This window comes from Trichomycterus rosablanca, chromosome 2 (assembly GCF_030014385.1).
Source record: "Trichomycterus rosablanca isolate fTriRos1 chromosome 2, fTriRos1.hap1, whole genome shotgun sequence".
In the NCBI taxonomy this organism is placed as follows: domain Eukaryota; kingdom Metazoa; phylum Chordata; class Actinopteri; order Siluriformes; family Trichomycteridae; genus Trichomycterus; species Trichomycterus rosablanca.
Genome location: NC_085989.1, coordinates 29,873,648 through 29,896,043, shown reverse-complemented (window position 1 = coordinate 29,896,043; position 22,396 = coordinate 29,873,648). Strand labels below are relative to the sequence as shown.

The window sequence follows — 22,396 nt, the reverse complement described above, 5'->3', positions numbered from 1 at the left end:
CCCTAAATTCATTTTGCTTTCCCGTCTGTCAAGAATTGTATTACAGTTAAACACTGCAACGCTCACTGGGCTGATTATCCTACCAGTGTTTCATGGTTCCCAGCAGAAGCTGTGGCATACACACACACCAATCAGCCATCTGCTGTAGTGCATGCTACGAAGATATAAAATAGCAACCAGAAGATGCTGGCAAACACAGCAACTCTGTTAGTTTTGAACTGACTCTGATTTTCTCTATTTCAGGAAGTGTTGGAGTTGGCCTTCTCTATACTTTATGAGTCAGATGAGTACTTAAACTTTATCGCTCCTGACAAGCATGAGGTAAGGGCAACACCAGTAACCACTATTCCTGTTGTTTTACTGCTTTATAAATGTATTTGCTATCACCAGATGCCAAATAAAACCTGTCAGTAAATTACAGAAGAACCTTAAATACTGGAAATAAAGCTGGATTTTAGGTTGTAACGATCACATGACCTTTACCTATAAATGTATAGGTTTTGTTTGTTATATTAGGATTTTAATGTCATGTCTTACACTGTGGTTACATTCATGACAGGAACAGTAGTTACTCATTACACAAGGTTCATCAGTTCACAAGTTTATATTGAACACAGTCTTGGACAATTTAGTATCTCCAATTCACCTCACTTGCACGTCTTTGGACTGTGGGAGGAAACCGGAGCTCCCGGAGTAAACCCACGTGGGCACGGGGAGAACATGCAAACTCCACACAGAAAGGACCCGGACCGCCCAACCTGGGGATCGAACCCAGGACCTTCTTGCTGTGAGGCGACAGTGCTACCCACTTAGCCACCGTGCCGCCCTAAATGTATAGGTGTATAGGTAAAATTTTAATTGATTGTTGGTCAATATATCTATTAAAAACACACCAGCTGAACCTGGATTAGGATTAAGCTGGCCATTACATTTTAAATTGATCATAAATAATCAAAGCCCAAAAAATGAAGAATTAGGAACAGATTTTCTTTTCTCTTCATATTAGTGCCCGGATGGTGCAGCAGGACATTCCACTAGCATACCAGCGCTGGCATTCTGAACTCTCTTAGTTTGAATCCTGGCTCTGCTACCGGTCAACTTGGGCGCTCCCTGGGAGGCACAATTGCCCGTGCCTGCAGCAGACGAAATTGGCATCTAGTCTGCTTGATGGGAAAAAGACTGGACTAAAAAGACTGGACTGAAGTGGGTGGGGTCTTCAACACTGGATAGTATCCTGAGGCGCCTGTACAGAAGTGGAGGAACACAGAGCGTTACTCTCCGTGTGCAAGACTGGCCTCATACCTGAATCCCCCTAAGTATGGGCAAATAAGATGTGGTCAGGGAACTGTTCACACGTCAGATGGAGCATGTGTCAGGCAAATATACCCTCCTAGGATGTGATCAGGGTCCCCAGCAGCAGGTGACTAATTGCCTGCGCTAAAAGTCGAGAGACAAAGAGAGGAAAAGCATAAATAAAATAGCAAAAAATATTTATATTGTTGCTTACCTGCATATATATTTTTGTTTCCCTGTTTAGTAATAGTCATCAGTTTAGTCATAGTCTTTTTATGGTCATTTAAAATGAGACACAATGAATAATGGAACCAGAATAACTGAGCCTGAGGTGTAAGATTTTCAACAATATTTTAGTTATGGCTTCACCAATTAAATGCTGGAAGAAAGAATTTAAACAAGCAAGCTGCTCTACTTTTTAAAGAATCAAAATTTAATAGCTCTTTGCATGAACATACAGTAAATAAGATAAGGAAATCTGGACATAGTAAACATTTTATGATTTTGCTTTGTGCAACAGATTATAGATATTATTTTAAATATGATAGATATTATTAATTATTTTTACTAGCTTTTTCATCCTTGTCAGGGTTGCGATTGGTCCCTTCTTTACTTTTAATCATACCTAAAGGCAATATAGTCACCAGTCCACCTTGTTTATAAACAGATGGCTCAGTAGCTCAGTTTATGGCTACCAAGCCCATGTAGCTATATTTATATTATATTTAAGTAGCATGACTGTTTTTCAGGCAGTGCCATCTGAGGGCTTGAAGATCATGCAAATTCAACAGTGGTTTCTGGCCTTGCACTAAAGGCAATATAGAGTCACCAGTCCACCTTGTTTATAAACAGATGGCTCAGTATTCAGTTTATGGCTCAGTATCAGAAGGCGAGGATCAAACTCAAGCCTCCAGAACCCATGTTGCTGTGCAGCACATATACTACCAGCTCATGTTAACATTCACATCAACATTATGACTAAGTCTGGTGTAAAATAGGGGTTATACCCACACACCCTTTACACAACTGTATATCTGATAAGTGGGTGACACAATGGGTTGGTGGGTACAGCTGTGGCGCCTCGTAGCAAGAAGGTCCTGGGTTCGAGTTTGCATGTTCTCCTTGTGTCTGCGTGGGTTTCCTCCGGGAGCTCTGGTTTCCTCCCACTTTCTGAAAACATGCAAGTGAAGTAAATTGGATACAAAAAATTGTCCATGACTGTGTTTGATATTGAACTTGTGAACTGATGAATATTGTGTAACCAGTAACTACCAGTCCTGTCATGAATGTGAACAAAATGTGTAAAACTTGACATTAAAATCTTAATAAATAAATAATATCTGATCATTTTCTGTGTTATACTGAGGTAACTTGCATGTGTGTGTAGTAAAGCTCTTTAGTAGACAGAGCTTACTAATGTCTGTGTAACTGTTTTGCAGTACTGCGTCTGGACAGATGGGCTAAACGCTCTTTTGGGAAAGGAGATGACCAGTGAATTTACCCGCTCAGATTTGGACACTCTTCTAAACATGGAGATGAAGCTTCGCCTCCTTGACCTGGAGAACATCCAGATCCCAGAGGCTCCACCCCCCATCCCTAAAGAACCCAGTAATTATGACTTTGTCTACGACTGCAACTAACTTCCACTGGACCAAGTGATTTTTCTTACAGGCAAACTGGAGGAAGAAACGATTTTTAGAAAACTGTTAAAAGGAACTAAAAAGGATACTTGTTTTCTTTGTTTCGCTGTACTTGCTAAACTTTTTTTAAGTGCATCTATTCATAGTGGCTCATGAAATTTGCTCTTGAGTCACTGACCTGTCCCTTGTGCTTGGACAAGACCTACATTCTAAAGGGTCCTCAGGTCAGAACGTTCACCTCGCAAAAATCTCCACTGTCTAACATTGCTGTTTAACTACACACACCTTGAAACTCTGGGTCACACTCGGTTATGATACTTGTCTAATCCAAAATTCTGTTTTTATTTCCAGCCATCTGGCTTCAGGCGAGAACCCACTGCGGAGTGTGTGCAGAGCCTGGGGATTATTGCTTTTAGCACTTACTGCAGCATAAATCATACATCTCTGTTTAGCACAAGGAGCAGCTAAGAGCGCAGAAGAATAGTCAATGTAGTGTAGTCCAAGTCCTCCACCACTGTATTAGCACCTAGTTCATGCTTCTTAAATGCTAGACTGTTAATTGAAAGGGGCACCTTCTTATTATAATAGAAGCCTTGCTTTAAATGGGTTCTTCCACACTGGTCTAACAGCCTGTGGAACTGTAATACAAAATTGCAAATACTTACCCCCCTTCCTACCCGATACCCACCAGACTTGTGGTAGACTGCTGTAACATTCCAAAGCAATATTACACTTTCGTTTTTGTAATAAGGTGTAAACTTAAGTGATAATTGTGCTGCCGAGTAGTCAGTATTATGTTTGTTTGTGTCAGTAAAGGGATCATTTTCAGGACCATGTGATAAATCGAATCATTCATGTTAATTTATGTTAAATGATAAATACTGTCACTGTTCTAGCTGTTCTTTTTTATTTTTTACCCCATCATATGTTTATTAAATTAAGAGCCCTACATCATTCTGTTTACATTAAAGATCAATTCCAATTCAGGCTTCTGATTGTATTTCTATCAGGGTAATTAGTATTAGACATTGTTATTCTTTATGAATGTTTACCCGTGTTCTTTTAGTATGGTTATATATTTTATGTAACTCTTGTTAAGAGATCACTTGGGCTACATCAGTGTGCATTATTGCTTTGTTCAAGGGCACACCGGGGGACAGCAATCATCTGGAATCGGACCCATTACCCATTTCATGGTTTAGTGCTTATAGGTCAGTAAACATTTCAGGTGGACACTAAATATAGATAAATAGAGTAATTATGGTGTTTAATTAAACATTAATTAAAGATTGTATGTCATCACAAAAAGACAATAAAAAGCCCATTTCTAGAAAAGTTGGGACATTTTGTAGAATGCAATACAAACAAGAATCTAACAAGCTGACAAAAGTAGAAAGAAAAGATTTAGATTTCCGATGTTGTCACTGATCAATGCATTTTGTAAATATAAACACGTTTAGAATTTGGTGCCTGCAACACATTCAGAAATGTTGCGACAGCTTTATGATTTTATCATATCATTTTTTCTTGATATGAAACTTCAGCTGCTCCACGGTGTGGTTGTCATTTTGTGCATGTGCATGATGCTCCATACATTTTTATGGAGATAGATCTGAATTGCAGGCCTGTTAAGCTCACACTCTGTCTATGAAGCCACACTGTTTAAGCGCATGCAGAATATGGCCTGACATTGTTATGCTAAAAAAAAACACACACACCATGATACATGTTGGCTTTTGCACCTTTTGCTGATCACAGTCTGGATGCTTCTTTTCATATTTGCCATAGTAAACTTGGTGTCTGTTTTAAATAAAAACAAGCTTAAACATGGACTTATTTGACCAAAGCACAGATTTCCTTGCCATTTAGTCTATCTGAGATATGCTTGACCCAAAGAACTTGATGGCATTTCTGCATAGCATTGATGTTTGGCTTTCTCTTTGAGTAATGTAGTTTCAAGTTGCTTTTTAAGTAAGTGGCAATGGTTTTCCGAAGTATTAGCAAGCCCTATAGCTATATTTATCCAAGTAGCATGACTGTTTCTCATGCATTGCCATCTGAGGGCTTAAAGATCATGCACATTCAACAGTGGTTTCTGGGCTTGCCCTAAATGGACTGAAATCTCTCTGGATACCTTAATTGTTTATAGTGTTATGTACTGATAGTGTATAGATCATGACGGACTTATTGTTTGCAATATTGCATTGTGTTCCTTTTGAAATTTTCTTTTAAGAAATTTTTCCCACAAAGTTGCACACAAGTGGTGAGTTACAACCCTGCTTTGCTGTGTATAAAGAGGAGGATTTACTAAAGGCTCAATCATAATACCCTCACCTGATACCTGACCATTTTGTTGCAGAAAACTTTATCAGTAATATAAAAGTCTTAGAGAATTAACAAATACAGGTTCAAACAGGTTTTTGATTTTACTGAATTTTACAAAACATCCCAACTTTATCAGGAATGGGGTTTGTATTTTAATCTGTGAATCTGACGTATGTTTGTGTATGCTCCTGCATTAGGATGATCTTTATGAGCAATGTCTAATTGCCATCAATGTCAGAATAGTTTGAGCATTTGTTTTTACTGCAAAAATATAATAATAATTATTAATATTATTAGTAGTAGTAGTAGTATGAAGTGTTCCTTCAGAATATATTATTAAATAATTTGTTCTTTATCATTATGAGACTCTTTACTTAAGGCTTTACTTTGTTTGTCAGTGTCTGCATTCTTGGGTGCAGAGTGAGTCTAGGCCATAGGAAAAATCATTTAAAAAACACTTCAAAGCAGTAGAGCCCTAAAGTCCTGCGGGTTTTCAGTTGTTTGTACATTACGCAGTGGATAAACCAAACAGACACTGCAAACATTCTAAGAATACTGATGGCCCACTGAACTAAACTGTCAGTTACAAGCTGTTGCCCTCTACTGGGTTTAATAAGTATCAACTTCTGAAATATAATAAGAATTATTTATTAAAATGACCCCGAGTCTCTGGTTTATTGATTATAATGTAATTGGCTTTGCCTGGACAATTATACAGTTGATGCTTTGTAAATAACATGCCAAGCTTTGATAGATGTGTGCCTGTTAAACAGGTCCTAGGCAAAAGAGAAAACAAACTAGAGCGTGACTGAAAAATACAGTAATAGATCAATATAACTAATTAAATTAGGGAGTCAATTATTCACAAACTTGTTGCATAATTTGTTTCTTCTACATTCTTAAAGTTTTTCAGAAAAAAATTATGTAATAACAAAGAATTTCAAATAATTAGTCATTAAAAACATGAATTACAGTAGATTACGGCTCCTACATGTCCAAAACTATTTACATTAAAGTGTACATGTAGACTTTTGAAACATATAACATTTGATTTACAATTGGTTTAGGTTTTGGGGTGGGCAATATGTCAAAAATGCATCACAATACATTCATTGGTTCAATACATTTACCCCTAATAAATCACATTTTAGGATCCAATGGTCTCCATGAAAGCATGGTCACATCCTTGATAAACACTAAATACACCGTTTAATGTCTGTGCGCAGTCTTTATTAGGCCAGGGTTACTCGCTGACCTGGTGTAAACAGCACTGTATTCTGAGGCTTGCCTTCTCTTGATGCCCCAAATGACTCATAACTGCAATGACAAAACAAACACAAAATATTCATAGACTGTTTGTATATTTTACCAAAACAATGCTTAAGGCAAATGGCAGTTTCTTACAGTTCACTATATTTTCTCCAGTCCTGTCTGCTGATGGATGGTCTAGTGTTAGACAGTGCTGAGATCAGGTGTGACTGGCATATCAGGAGAACAGGTTTACTGTGGCCTGTCTGCCCCAAGTTGATGTCCTCCTATAGACACAAACATAACATTTTAATAAAAATGTAAAATTGTAAGTTCATTCCCATTAAAAAAAAACAATTGCCATTAAATCAGTAACCTATATGTGATCATTTAGCCATAACAACAGCCTGTGGGAATTTGTGCCCATTCATTCAAAAAAGCCTTTGTATGGCTGGGCACTGCTTGGTCAAGAAAGCCTGAGTTGATGTTCCACTAACCGGGCTCCTGTGATAGCTGCTTTTGATGGCGGTTAGATCGGCTCTCAGACGTTCAGCTTGTTCAGGACTTAGTTCCTGGAATCCTTGCTGCACAGAGGACATAAGTGCTGGTCCGTTGAGGAAAGCTGGCTCCCTCATTGAAGCACCAGTCAGCTCATAGGTAGTGGAATTGGGTACTGACAGGCACTGGGAATTCTGAGGGCAGTCAGAAAGACACAGTAAAGGAAGTCAAAAAAGTGTAGAGACCTGATGAAGGTTGTAGCAGAGCTAATTAAAGTGAATTTTATCGGCTCATTATCCATGTGTTCTGTATGTCAGTACAGCAACTTGAGGTCTTGATGGAGATTTTAGCACACTTCAAAAGCAAACCATAAACTACACAGATCTGAAGGTCTTGATTGGTGAAAGAATACAAGTTAATAAGTTAATAGTGTGATCCTCTGTACATGTCAGGACTATATGTAACAAATAAAGGGGGTCTACATTTGGCTACTTTGGGTGCCCTGCAACAGGCAGAGGTTGCCAAAGTGCACAGGTAAACTGAATATTAAAACAATAACATGTGAATATTACATTGTCCCCTTTTTTCAAATATAAGATTTTGGTGAGGCACACCTTTCATAACTATTAGTTATAGTTAATGTAATAACAGTTAAAGTGATTATCACTAAACTCACCAGCTCAGAAGATGAAAGGGTGCCTAGATCTAATTCAAATGAGCTGCCAAAGTAGAGCCGCCAGATGTTGTGGTTTGGGTCTTTACAGGGCATCTCACTGTGCTCCAGCATGACTGCAGAGGTCTCCAACCCAGCCTCTGCCTCTCCTGCAGAATCATCCGAGCCACTGCTGGGGTTTAAGAAGATCAGCGATGACATGCTCATGTCACTGTCAGATCCTGAGCCCAGATCCTGCACAATAGTAAAAATATCACTGACTTAAACAACATCCACAGTGTACAGTAATTCCTGCCCCCCCCCCCCACCACCTCACAACTATTCTTGTTTGTAGAATTAGACACTGTATGACCTAAACAGATTCTGCATGTCCACTGCTGCCTTTCATGTCCTGTAAGATTATGTAAGATTTAGTCTTGACACTTGAAACCAGAATAATGAATTTATTCATTCATTTTTACAAACAGGGTTGTGGTCAGGGTTGCAGTGTGACTGATGGCACCTGGAAACACTGAGCACAAGGCAGGACCACTCCGTGGATGTCCAATTTATCAGAGGGTAGAATACCCACAAAAACAAGAAATTTAGACAAGCCAAACTACCTTTGGAAGGATTTAAAGGTAATAGGAAATGCAGTACCTTGGGAAAACACATGCAAAGGGAGAACAAGCAAAATTCCTTACAGAAGATTGGAGAATTTCGAATATTATTGGTGCCCCATCTGAGGATAGTCTGAAACAGTTTCTTTACATTAGTAAGCATCAAAAGATGCCTTTCAAAAGACAAGCACATTAAAGGAAGTTCTGCAGACAGTAAAATGTTAAACCATTCAATAAAAAAAACTGGGAACTACCAATAAAAAAACAGTGTTTTACAACATTTATTTTTTAAACATTTAAAACTAATAAATGTTACTCACGTGCAGTAGGTTAGGCCCTAAGCTGCTGTGAATGGCCTCTAGTTGTGCATTGTATAGCAGGGCTTTGAGGTCAGCTCCAGTAAAGAGCTCGGTGGCCACTGCAATCTGCTCCAAGTCTACATCAGAAGCCAGCGTCACAGAACGTGTCAGCACCTTCAGTATCTCCAAACGGGATTCCTAGTAAGGACCAAACCACTGATTGTTAAACCACTGACTCCAAGGCTACAAACACGACTCTGACTTTTGAGAGTATGATCCCCTAAAATACAGACCCTATTTAAGATTTCAAAATAACATACACTGATGAGCCAGTTTATACTGGAGGCTAAATATTCAGTTTAATTGCGAACAACATACAGAGTGAATTGCACCCAATATGTTTTCTTTATGGATGAAGCTGATTAAAGCTGCTTTTTAATTCTTGTCACACATAAACATGACAAAAATTATATTATATAATCTATTAATAACATCTTGGCGAATAGCAATTCCTGACTGAGACCCATCAGTCAATTACAATAATATTTTTCTATAACTATGACATAACAGGCAATCTTTTATTCCTCTCTGTTTAAAGCAAGCAGTAAAGTAGAAACCAATGCAACATTTATTTTGAATGTATGAAGGTATCATTTCAAAACATGTTCTGTCTGACCCTGTCTGGAGGAGGGCAGTACAGGACCTTGTCCAGCCTGCCAGGCCGCAGCAGTGCAGGGTCAATTAGATCAGGACGACTGGTGGCTCCCAGCACATACACTCCTAAGATTAAGAAACAGAGAGCACATTTTAAATAGTTTTTGTTGTTTACATAAACAAATATACATCCTATATGGCCAAAGGTATGTAGACTACCCTACTAATTACTGAGTCCAGGCGTGTAAGATGTATAAAATTATAAACCCTATACAGTGGACCCCTGGGTTACGAACGGTTTACCATACAAACATTTTGGGTTACGAATGATCTTTTTCAACTTAACGTACGAACAAATTTCAGATTACGAACCGAAATTCGTGAAACACGTGACGTCACGAACAAGTCCAACTGTCTCTCTCTCTCTATATATATATATATACAGTGAGCGGACAGCGGACGGTGTTTTCTTTATATTTTGTAAAATTCAATATTAAAATGGCCTCAAAGAAGGTGCAGAGGAAGTGTTGTGCTGAGAAAATGAACAATTCTATTACTATTCGTTGTTGTATAATTACTCCTGCAAGTAGATGTCACTGTCTATCAGACAGAGGGGGTAGTGAGTGAGAGAGAAGAAGGAACTCCGCTGAGTAAAGTATTCTTTCTTTCGTGCAATTACACCTACAAAATACAACACTATTGAAATAAAGAAGGAAATAATAAAGAAATATGAGAGTTATTGTTGTTTCTGGTAGATACATTTTATAAAAAAAAGAAGAAAATTTATTATGGTGTATGGTAAAGCACACGTACTGTACTGAAATGTGGTGTGTGTTTTATGTACAGTACTACTGTGTATTGTTTATTATTGTTTATTACAGTAATGTCTATTCTATAATTTAAGATTTAAGGGAAATATAGTTGTATTTGTAACAAAAAAGACCATTTAAGACATAGAAAGGTTAGGTGGGGGGGGGTTGGGAGGTCTGGCACGGATGAATTCTATTTACATTATTTCTTATGGGAAAAATGGGTTTAACTAACGAACATTTTGACTTAAGAACAGCCCTTCGGAACCAATTAAATTCGTAAGTCAAGGGTCCACTGTTGGGGCATTTTGTAAAATGCAAATAAAACAAGAATCTGTGACTGTTAATTTTATTTTTCTAACTAAAATACAAAGAAATTATTTGAAATGTTTCAGATAACCAGCTTGACTGTATTTTGTTTGGACAGGGGCACAATAAGAGTGAAATGTTTATAGAATATTTTCATTGAATCTTTTGAAACATTCCACAATAAGCTGGGAAATCTGCAAGATATGAGATTGGGTATAAAAAGAGGATGTACCGAAGACTCAGTCTTTGCATGTAATGATGGGTTATGGCTCACCATTTTGTTCCAAATTTTATGAGACTTTTAATTAATTTAATTTCTCAATGCAAGATTGCAACTAATTTAGGTCTTTCATCATCTACCATACATATTACTGTGGAAAGATTCAGGGAATCTAGACACGGCTGGAAATCATTGTTTAATGAGCATGACCTCTGAGCCCTTAGAAGGCACTGCATGAGAAATTGTGATAAATATAGCCACATGAGCTTGGGAGTACTTTAGAAAACCATTGATACTTAACACATTCTACTGCGGCATCAAGATATGCAACCTGAAACTCTATTATGCAAAGAAAAAGCCACAGATTAATTTGATGCAGAAACATTATAGAGCCACCTGAGACACAGCCAATCATGTCAGTGTAGACAGGTGGCCAGTCAAAAGCTCTGCTGGGAGAGCATAGGCTAGAGTAGAAGACCGCTGCACCAAACAAATGCCTTAAATGAGCAAATCCTTTAAACGAGTAACAAAGTCTGTTGCCTCAGATGGTTTTGGATACCGTGTGCATCATGATTGCACATGATTCAAACTTCAAATGAAATCAGATACAACTGTTGTACATTTTTTTAGAGGCCTTTAAAAACCTGTATGGTTGGGAACATTGTGTTTTATATCTGGATAAGATGTACTGATACAAGATTTTTATTCTGATTTAGTCATCAGTTGGATTATTAATAGAACATTAATAGAAGTTTTATGTTACAAACATGGCATTAAAACTTCCAAACATAAACAAGCACATCTGGTTAGATACAGAGACACAAACGATTGCATATTGTTTAATTAGTAACATAACAATTTGCTTGCATGTAAAGTATGCAACATTTTGCTTAAGGTAGGTCATTGCTTTTCTAATAAAACAAGCATGACTCCTGAAAAAGTATAATAATCAAGACGTGTTTGATCATTGCTCTTTGACATACCCTGCAGTCCCTCTACTCCGTCCAGCTGTGTGAGCAGCTGGTTCACCACTCTGTCGGTGACACCTGTGCTGTCATGACCTCTGCGAGGTGCCAAGGAGTCAAACTCATCGAAGAACAGAACACATGGCTTAGCTGCTTGGGCTCTGTCGCAGGTCAAGTGCAAAAAAAAGAGAAAAAAGAAAGTGTGCATCAGTAAAGAAACAAAAGAGAAAGAGGAGTTATTCAGTCCTGTAAATCATTTCCAGTGGTTCTATAACATAGATGTGACAGTTTGTTGAGCAATGTTTTGGATTGTAGATTGTAATACTAACCTCTGAAACACATCCCGTACAGCCTGCTCACTGGCACCAATATACTTGCTGAGCAGCTCTGGACCCTGTGTAAATACAGACAGCCTAAGAGCTTAATACTTCAGGAATTCATTCACATGAACAAAATATTTAGGTTTAAAAAAATGGCAATTTAATTAACATTCCTAAGCTCTATATTAATTACTTTCAATTTATTCAGTTTATTCTTCATTAAAATCAGGCTCATGGTGGTTCTTGTGCCACCATGTAACACTGGATGAACGCCTAAATATACCCTGGCTAGCCCCAGTCCATCACTGGTCACAGAGCCATCACACACTCACCGAATCACTCACTGATTCATTCGTCAATTAACTCAGCAATTCACTCACCGATTCACTTAGAGATTCACCCAGCGATTTACTTTAACGATTCATTCACCGATTCACTCCATCACTCACTCACTCACTCACATCTGAGGCCAATTCTAACAAACACTCTCGCACTGGAGATTAAAAGCATATTCACTTATTAAAAATAGCCAAAAGTGACTGTTCCTCCTTAAACTCATAGACAGGTCAATTTTTTATTTAATTAAAAAAAAACCACAAAAAAAAAACCTTTGGCTCTATGCCATTAATAGTCATCTAAGTGATAAGAAGTAGCTAGATACAGTGACACAAATGCACACAGACTTACCTTAATACTAATGAAGTTTATGCCACTCTCCTTGGCTACAGCTCCAACCAGTAAGGTTTTACCTGTGCCAGGTGCCCCGTAGAGCAGCACACCAGAGCGATGGCGAATCGGCAGACTGGAGAAGAGCAGGGGGTACTGCAACACACCACACATCACATTAACAAAGAGAGCTAAAAGGTCTAGCATATGCGGTTTAAGGTAATTAAATGTATCTAATATTTATAAAGACTTTCTCACTCTTCCATGAGACTTCTGGCGGTTAGCTCAAAAATATACGTTTTGTCATCAACATTGGAAAACTAAACACTACAAGCTACACGGTTTAAACAGTCTGTCTTAGTAATCTTAGTTTCACTTACTTTGGCAGGCAGCAAGATGGTATCCATAAGGAGCTGGCGTGCTTGGTGAAGGCCACCCACCTGCTCCATACCAGTCATGCTGGGGACATGAAGTTGCACTCCCCAAAGAGAGGGAGGCGTAAAACCCTGCAGGGCATGTTTTAAGTCTGCTTCACTTAAACACACACCTGTGGGATTTAACAGACTTTCAGAAAAAAAAACATCCACTATATACTTAAAAAATATGAAACTAGAGTCAGTGCTTGCCTTGAGCGTTGCTGTTGTGTTTGTTATGTACAGCACTGGCATGGATCGCTCTGTCCACGAGAAGGTTCAGGTCTTGTGGAAAGTAGCCCTCAGTTTTCAAAGCAATGCTGTCTAAATCACTAATTTCTGGGGCGTTGTCATATAAAATCTTCTTGCTGTCCAGTAGGGACCTCAGGATTTCCACTCTTTGGATCTGTATTTAACCAGCCAGATTCATATATTGAAAATAGCAAACAATTTTTATATAATTTCTAGAACTAGTAATGGGGTGGTATTGACAATAAATTGTAATTATAACCAAATAATGCAGTATAACAATGTAAATTATACTATATGGCCAAAGGTATGTCTATTGAGTTTAGGCATTTCAGCCACTCTTATTGCTAACAGTTTTAACAATTGTGCGAATTTTATAAATTCCATTTTTCAAAAAAATTGGAAAAATGTATTAAAAGCAAGAATATATGATTTGTTAATTCACTTAAATCTTTATTAACTGACAAAAGCACAAAGAAAACACTTCCAATGTTTTCACTGACCAACATAATTGCATTTTGTAAAAATAATCAATTTAGAATAATACAATCATTTTCATTTTTGGTATGAAGAACTCGTCCTTTTAAAGAAATCAAGCTAAAATGTGGAAATCTGACCACAGTACACATTTTCACTATCTCATCTGAGGCATATTTAGTGGCATTTCTGACAGAAATGATGTACGGCTTTCTCCCTGCAAAACAGACTTCCAGGTTGTATTTCTACATACAGCAGTAGACTGTGTTGAATGATAATGGTTTTCCAAAGTACTCTTGAGCTCATGTGGCTATATTTACCATAGCAGCATGATGGTTGCTCAAAGGGCACACACTTTCAACAGTGGTGTCTGGCCCTGCCCAACAGTTCTTTCCCCTAGAACTCTCCAGATTCCAGAAATTTGCACTAAGAAATGTTGTTTTTGAACTAAATGACAACATTCTCATGAAGGTACACACAAAAATTGAGCTGCAACCCATGTTTTACTGCAAAGCCTTTGATGGATCCACCTTTTATACTCAATTACGATACCTTAACCTGAAATGGCAAATAATAAATTGATTTTTCAGATTTACAAAATACAATCAAGTTTGTCAGACAAAAGTCATTTTTGTACATTTTCCCAGTTAAAACAGTGGATATAAAAAGTCTGCACACCCCTGTTGAAATGGCAGATTTTTGCGAAGTAAAAAAAAAATCAGACCAAGATGAATAATTTCAGATTTATTTCCACCTTTAATGTGACCGTTAATCTGTGCAATTTAATTGAAAAACAAACTGAAATTGTTCAGAGAAGAAATATAAAAATGAAAAAAAAAAATAAAAAAAAATGTTGCATTAGTTTAAGGGTGTACATATTTATGCAATTATTGTAAGTCTTTTTATTTTTTACCCCCCTTAAAGATTTCCATTTGTTTTTCGATTGAATTGTACCAATTATAAGTCACATTAAAGATGGAAAAAATATTTCATTTTTAAAATAACAAAAACCTGGCATTTAAACAGGGGTGTGTAGAGATTTTAACAAAACATATTCTTGCTTTTATTGCATTTTACAACTCCGAAGCTGTCTTCATATTGTTACAAGTTTAGCCCTAGTAATTTGATTAAAACCATTATTAACTGACTAAATTATACATTATTTTCTAAACTAACCTGGTCTGGTGCATTGATCTTACAGAAGCTCTGAAAGAAGTGTGAGCCCTGCACTTCAGTAAGCGATGGGTGAAGAGAGTGTTCACTCTGCGCTGTGACCAGCAGAGTTACCAGAGCGCAGCGGCTCATTACATCATCCACCACATCCTTCAGACCTGAGAACACACACACACACACACACACACACACACAGGGTCTTCATCATACCACACCAGCTGAAACAAAGAGCCAGTAAATGTGTATAGCAGAAGGCTGAACGGTTTTACTTTGTGCAACATGTTGATGCAGAACGGCTTCTGCACCATGCTCCTGCTCAGGTGTGCTAGCTGCCCCTGTTACATGATCCAGGTCATCCAGTAGGACCACAGACGGCTGTTTCCACACTGCCTGCTCAAACACCTCCTCTAGTCTCTGTTTAATTGTGTCTGCACGTTTACCTGAGGGATTTATTACAACAAAAGCACATGTTTAAATAAATGCATTAATACAGACATCCTTGCATAGGAGCTAGGATGTGTAAATGCATTTTCCTACCTTTAAGCTTCTTGCAGTCAACCACCTCAATGTGAGCATCCAGCTCTTTCATAGCTTTTCTGCACAGGGCCTTGGATAGAGAAGTCTTTCCACTGCCCTTTAAATATTTTTCACACTTTTACTTATGCAAATGTATCACTAAAATACACATTATTTAAATGCAATTGTAATTCAAACAAATTATATGCTTAAAATATTGTGCTGCTTGTTCCTGTTCTTATTTGGTATTTGTCAATATAAACACAAGCTAGTCACCTTGGCTCCAGTGATCAGCAATGCACCGCTCCGAAGGCCCCGACCAGTGGATACCAGCTCACAGGAAAGTGGACCACCCAATAAACTGTGAGAGATGTGCCAAAAAGCATGTGCACTGACGTCCTCCACCCCACTGGACAAACAGGGACAAGAGAATTACCCACAGTCCACAAAAATCAGGATTAAAAATGCAATATGACACTAGCCCAAGCTTAAGCTTACTGTATGACTTTTAGAACACACCACACACATTACATGAGTTCAATCTCTTTTAATCGGTTTGCCTGTGATCAGAGGTGATCAGAACATGCTATGTTATACATCAAACTTAAGTGCAAACCAAAACAGGAGAGTGTCTGCAAGCTGACAAGAGCTATATTCCAAACCTCCCAATAAATAGTAATAAATATGCCTCTAATAGTCGCCTGTTTAGAGGTGCTAATTTACCATATAATGTAAAGCAGGAGAATGCCATGTGGGATGCCTACTAATATTTTTGGTACACTGTTTTTCTTCCAGTTACGTATTGTCTTATTACATTCTTTAAGAAATTTCTCTATTCCCAACCAGAAATAGCTAATCCTGTCTGTGTAGATGCCCAGCCAACCGATTACACAGCTGAGATTACAACCCTGATCTCAGCAAAGAAAAGCTAGAAAATATTATTTAATTTCCATATAAAATCGTAAAATCTAAATGAGTTGGATACAGAAGCACTCTTGACTTACCCAAGAGAGTTAAGAGAAGGAAAGACAGCAGCAGGTAATTCATCTGCAGTGTGTGCTTTTGTGTGGTTCAATGTATGAGGCTTCTTTACAACCTGTATACAAAATCAAGTAGTTAGATAACTGTCTGATAACAGTTATTAAAATGGTACTTCTTTATTAAACTACCTTGATGTCTGTTTTGTGTAGACAGCTAGTGGATAAGAGGAAGATCTCATCCACTTGCTTTGGCTCAGGATTTTGTACAGTCAAGACAAACTCAGATTTTCCTGAAAAGATAGAACCAAATTAGAATGAGATAAAAATAGTGAATGGTACTGTACTGAAAATATGACCATGCACAGGCATTGCCAAAAATATTGGCACTTAATTCAGAAAATGCTTTATTCCCCAGGAAATTGTTGCAAATGATTTGCTGTTCACATTGAAGCAACTCAAAAAAGTTGAGAAAAAAGTCAAATCTGTAATAATGCCACACAAAGCTCACAAACAGTTTGTGAAAAGGCCAGCAGTTAGTCCACCCTTTAAATCTGAGAGGCGTGAAATACATGGCAAGAGAAGATTCCAGCAGAGAGTTGTACGATGGTGTAGTCATGGTTACAGGAAGAGACTGATTTCAGTTATTGTTATCAAAGTCTGTGCTACCAAATATTAAGTTGAAGGTGCCAATAATTTTGTCCAGGTTCATTTCTGGAGTTTTGTTTTTAGAAAGAAGTGCAGGAGTGCTAGTAATTTTGGCCCTGACTGTATACCTAATTTATACCTTCAGTGCACTGCAGGAGGATGATGTTGCTCCGTCCTGTCAGACATGCTAAGGGCTGGTGGCTTAGAGCATGCAGCCAACTCAGGAACGCAGACTGTACATCCTCTTCTTTCTCATTACCAGCCTGCAGAAACAGAACACAAATCATACCAGATGATTCTTCTTTAAATACATACTCTAGCACTTAATATTATTTTGAGATCTAAAAGATCTATCAGATAAGGATGAAAAATGCTGGAATATTCTCTTTATAAAGGTTAGTGCTGATATTTTAAAGAGAAAATGTCAGTGTATCAGTTACTTCTAGCAGAGACATGCACTTACTAGCGGTTTTAATGGCTCAAGAGAAACAGTCAGTGCTACTCTGGGAACACATTTCACAGGAAGAACTTTTACAGCAGAGTGAGGGTCAATGCTCAACCTGGTTCGTAAAATGTTTGGGATCTGAAAAAAAAGAACAAAAAGACCCTTTATCATTATCTAATTATGTTGCAATTAATTTAGGATTCTGTATTTAGCACAATTTACTCAGATTCTAATATTGTATTTAAATAGGCTGACTGTAACAAAATTTGACCTTAATTTATTAATATTATCTTAATTCTGCATTTGTCGCATTTTTTCTTAGTTATTAAATCATAATTTCACAAATAACTCATTATTTCAATGAGTTATTTTTCCCCTTTTTGATCATGTATTCAATTTACTGTTTAATTGTTTTAATTGGTACCAATTGACTTTACCAATGACTTTATCAGAACTCATCTTAATTCTGTTTTTACCAAAATTGACTTTAATTCTGTATTTATCTCAGCTTACCCACACTCTCCCACAATACAGCTGTCCCATTTCAGAACATTCTTGATCCAACTGCAGCTTTTGTATATTGTGGCAAATCATCCTGACAACCACACACTCATCGGGGTATTCCTGGTCAACTCTTTCTGTCTGTGGTACACTGTTGCTTTTTTTCTTTTCCATTTCTTGCTTGGTTTGTTCCCTCACTTCTTTAGGAGAATTAATCTTAGACAGTCTACCATATGTCATGAACGGCTGTCCTAAAATCCGACAGTCTGACTGTATGTAGTCCCACGGGAACACATGAACATCTCCGTGGCTCGAGTCTAGATGGCTGATTGCAGCAGGTGGGGATCCACATACTCGAAGAAGAACACACTCTTGTAAGGCAGTAGGAATAGCTGGGACTTCAGGAATATCCTTAACAGGTTCAAATCTCCCTGTAAACATGTATCTCAGTAAACTTCTTAAATCACCCATTCCACTATGGCTACCAGTGCAGTGTCTCTGACTAATATCTTGGTCAGAGGGGTCAGTTCCAGTGGTGGAAGAAGAAGTGAAGTCCTGATGATTTTTCATAAGCTGATGTTCGTTCTGTAGATTTGTATTTAATGGAAAGTTGGAAAGTTGCCTGTCCCCAGGTCGAAGTTTGGGGGATACGACCAGCTCGGTGAACTGCTCCAATCGGCCGTATAAGACTGACGGAGAAAGTGAGACTACAAAGAAAAAATAAGCAATGGTTTACAAAATGTATAAGAATGTGGCATTTCAATCCAGCACTAAAAATACAAACCTATTTTAACATAGATGACAGTGTGTTGGTCCACCCACACAGGAAACACTCCTTCCCTGAAAACCACTCGGATCTGGTCTAAAAGTTGCTGCTCTAAAGCCATGCTGTGTAGCTCCTGGAAATAAAAGCCTCATATTATGCTTAGTAGACATATTTGTTATGTCTGTTGTTAAGAGTAGTATGTTTTTCATTTTTCAACTTAAGTGCAAATAGATTATTTTAGGAAAAAAATGAGTATTTCAGAAAGCACCAATGATCTGGCATATATATAAGGCCAACATCATCATCACAATCATGAAGACTAAGGATTGTCTAAAGAAAATAAAAGGCTGGACGTTCTTCTATTTAATTCTGATAAATCTGAGGTATTACTTAGCAGATCCAAGTTTGCAAGGGACAAGTTGTCCAATCTGGTGTTAAATGCTTTCTCTGTGACATTCAGCTCATTTGTAAACACTTGGGTGTCACAAGGAATAAACTTATTAAGCACTACAACCCAGCGTATTTACTTTGTTCACAAGGTGCAGGACTAGTTACAGTTCCTACAAATTGACAAGCTGTGTTCAAACTTTTATATAAAATGCACAGTAATTTGCTCCTTTAGTAGATAAAAATATCCTGCATGTACACTGGCAATTTTATCCGTTATGCCACTGTATATAATAGGTAAATTGTTTAATGTTCAAAAGTGATTAGCTCCTTGCTGTCCCTTTCATCAATAAATGGGGACCACCCCAGGACCACCACTGTCCACATATTCAGGCAGTGGACCAGTATCTTAGCCTAGCAGTGACACTGACATTCGTACACAGTGTTGTTAAATGTTACATGTACTGACTGGTAATTCACCTCTAGCTCTCCAATGAAAGGCCAATTCATATAGACTGGATATTTTATGTTGGACTGTACCCAACACAAAAATGTTCAGAATGACCAAATAAAATATATTACCATGTCAGTGTCATTAAAAAAAAAAATGTGGTTTAACCATTGATTGCATTAAAGATGGTGTATACTAAGTGCACATCTGATGTAAGTGTATCTAAAAAGATATTAAATGCATGTGCAGTGATGGTAGGTATACCTTATATACTAAAGACTCAATAAAACATTTTACAGGAAAACAATACATCTTGTTCAATATGCAAATCAAGACATTTACGATCCAAAGCACCTACTAGGATTTCCCAGTCGTCTGAAGAGAGAGGCTCCACAAACACCTGCTGCACTGACTGTACCTGGACACATGGCTTCAAAAAGCCCTAAAATACAAAACAACAGACCTTATTCGTCTAGCAATTAAACAACTAATAATAGTGACTAATCTGTTAGTTTACAAATAATAAACTCAGAGTCAACTTACTTGCACTCCTTCATGCAAGCCAAGCTTCTCCCCTAAATGTCTGCTGAGCTCAACCTTGTCCTCCTGTGATGATACTGTGTGTCCTCTGATCCAGCTGAGAAACACAGTCCTACCATCTTCCCAGGAAAGCTCCAGCACCTGATTCTACACATGATGCAAAAAAAGATGGATAGTAATGGGATGCATATTTAAAATACTAAAATGTATTACTTTTTCTGTATTAAAACACTTAATGATACAATTTTTATTTCATTAAAAGTTTGCATTCCAGTCATTAGCAAATGCTTTACCCACAACACTGCACCATTTAGAGTGAACTGTTACAATCCAAGCAGGTGAGGTTGACCATGAAGGTCTTGGACATCCCTTTTAACAGTGGGCAGGAATAATAATTGATGAAAACATTTAGAAAGCAGGTATGTTTTGAGTTTATAGGATGAAAATGAGGAGCAGAAACAGAGATAGTGGAAAAGAGTTCCATAGTTTATGGGCCATGACACTAAAAGATCTTTCCCCCGCCGAGACCAGTCTGAAAGTAGGGATGGCAAGAAGGCCAGCATCAGTGGACCTGAGTGTATGGGCAGGGCAGTATGAGTGTATAAGCTTAACTAACACTTGTAGGTGAGCAGGAAGAATTTAAACTGAATTTGCTGTGTGATAGGTAGCCAGTGTAACTGATACAGAATAGGAGTGATGTGGTCCGATTTTCTAACCTGTAACAGAATTCTGGCAGGAGAATTTTGAACATACCTAAGTGAAGAATGGACATGTTAGGAATGCCAGTGAGAAGTGAGTTGCAATAGTCAAAATGGGATGTGATAAAAGCATGAACCAGAGTTTCAGCATCTTGTTTGCTGAGCATGGGCCTGAGTCTAGTAATATTACAAGGGGAAAGAAAACTTAATGTGAGGTTCAAATGAAAGTGAGGAATTAAAGAGAACACCAAGGTTCCGTACTATCGTCGAGAGATGGACGCAATTGCACCATCTAGGTTGAGAGTAAAATCACAAAGTTTAGATATTATGGATTTGGAACCAGTGAGTAAAACTTCAGTTTTGTCTGGATTTAATTTAAGGAAGTTTTTGCTCATCCACTGTTTAAGGTTTGTGATCTTGAACACAAGACAGAAGAGCAGACGGTGGCAAGGAAGAAGTAGCTTTAGTGCTGACATAAATCTGGGTGTCATCAGCATAACAATGGAAGAGAAGATTATGGCTGCAGATGATCTGACCAAAGAGTAACATATAAATAATAAAAAGCAGAGGGCCAAGAACTGAACCCTGAGGAACTCCTTGAGTAACAGAACTAATGTGAGATGTATGTTTACCAAGCGCAACATAGTGTGATCTATTAGAAATGTAGTAAGTGAACCAGGCAAGTACAGTATTGGCAACTCCAATGGCTAAGGGATGGTTGATGAAGATGTCATGGTTAATATGGAGTTTGTCTTCTCTACAGCTATAACAGCCTTAACTCCGTAGTGCATCTTTGGAAATTAGTGCAGAAAAAAACATTTATGAAGCATGGCATTACGAAAATTGTCTGGCTTGGACTTTGTACACAGGGGCTCAGTCATGCTGGAAGAGAAAACAGCCTTTACAAATTTGGGAGCATTTATCACAGTTTAACTGTTCTTCTGTTTTCTTCCACATAGCAAAAGACATGCCAATACGTGGATTGATGGCTTTAAGAATCAGATGGGAGACCAGTTTAGTAAGACATTGGCACTGTTTTATAACAGTGTGCTTCAAATTATGTCATGACTAGTTTTGCAAATATCCTGAAGAACAAGATTATATAGTATAATACATAGTATAGTATAGTATAATACATGCACATCACAGCAAACACATTACATACTTACCTCTCTAAGACTGAGCTGAGACACTATGTTGGGTGACAGGTAAACGAAACAGTTTTTAGAGTTGTTAAAGACCAGCGTGACTGGTTGAATCCCATAACTGCCCAACATTGCATTAAAACGCGACAAAAGTAGTATATCTGATAAATCCCAACTATTCTCTGCTACTTCACAACAGCGGATGAGAAGCCATGTTCAACATGTCAAGTCTAGAATGCTACATTCACGTGCTCAGAATGTTACTAGCTTGCGGTGTTAAAACGATACCAAGTTAAACCGTAGCGTTTGTTTGTTGGAGCGTACAGTTTTTGCACTTTTTTCATTTTACGTCAAAAAATAGTTGATAAAAATCTATTCTAATAGATTGCTTACATATACTATATTTTTACATTGTTAGAAATTCAAACAGACATGTAAGTCGGCAACTAGTAAAGACTAATTGTGTTTAAAAAAGAATATCATCGTCCAGCT

The 22,396-nt window shown here is 37.8% G+C and overlaps 2 protein-coding genes across 6 annotated transcripts in view; one reads left to right on the top strand and one right to left on the bottom strand.

Moving 5' to 3' along the window:
* Nucleotides 1-3,919, top strand: part of elmo1 (engulfment and cell motility 1 (ced-12 homolog, C. elegans)) — a 124,756-nt gene extending 120,837 nt beyond the window's left edge. For all 4 annotated transcript variants that reach the window (XM_063014171.1, XM_063014155.1, XM_063014163.1 and 1 more), the window contains 2 exons: nt 244-321; nt 2,733-3,919. In XM_063014171.1, the coding sequence (XP_062870241.1) occupies nt 244-321; nt 2,733-2,933 (279 nt within the window). In that variant the 3' untranslated portion in view covers nt 2,934-3,919. The remainder of the gene's footprint in view (nt 1-243; nt 322-2,732) is intronic.
* A 1,971-nt stretch (nt 3,920-5,890) lies between these two features.
* On the bottom strand, nt 5,891-22,062 carry pex1 (peroxisomal biogenesis factor 1). 2 transcript variants are annotated; one of them, XM_062990693.1, is made up of 24 exons: nt 21,929-22,062; nt 20,065-20,208; nt 19,880-19,963; nt 18,702-18,816; nt 17,930-18,624; nt 17,435-17,554; nt 17,111-17,234; nt 16,516-16,616; nt 16,351-16,442; nt 15,623-15,755; nt 15,368-15,464; nt 15,100-15,270; nt 14,834-14,988; nt 13,145-13,337; nt 12,899-13,065; nt 12,540-12,674; nt 11,862-11,926; nt 11,551-11,693; nt 9,252-9,355; nt 8,597-8,773; nt 7,681-7,911; nt 7,004-7,198; nt 6,663-6,793; nt 5,891-6,575 (listed from the first exon to the last, which is right to left on the bottom strand). In XM_062990693.1, the coding sequence occupies exons 1-24, from the start codon at nt 22,034-22,036 to the stop codon at nt 6,491-6,493; spliced, it is 3,765 nt and encodes a 1,254-aa protein (XP_062846763.1). In that variant the 5' UTR covers nt 22,037-22,062; the 3' UTR covers nt 5,891-6,490. The 2 variants fall into 2 exon arrangements, with proteins under 2 accessions (XP_062846763.1, XP_062846764.1); XM_062990694.1 differs by lacking the exons at nt 5,891-6,575; nt 6,663-6,793; nt 7,004-7,198 and having other exon boundaries at nt 7,792-7,898.
* Nucleotides 22,063-22,396: the final 334 nt, after the last annotated feature.

Excerpts from the sequence above, each read along its gene's own strand:
- pex1 (XM_062990693.1), bottom strand. The coding sequence starts at position 22,036 with ATGTTGGGCAGTTATGGGATTCAACCAGTCACGCTGGTCTTTAACAAC. Across the intron at positions 17,235-17,434 it reads TTGAGCCATTAAAACCGCTA|GCTGGTAATGAGAAAGAAGA; the intron begins GTAAGTGCATGT and ends CTGTTTCTGCAG. Across the intron at positions 14,989-15,099 it reads GCATCAACATGTTGCACAAA|GTCTGAAGGATGTGGTGGAT; the intron begins GTAAAACCGTTC and ends GTGTGTTCTCAG.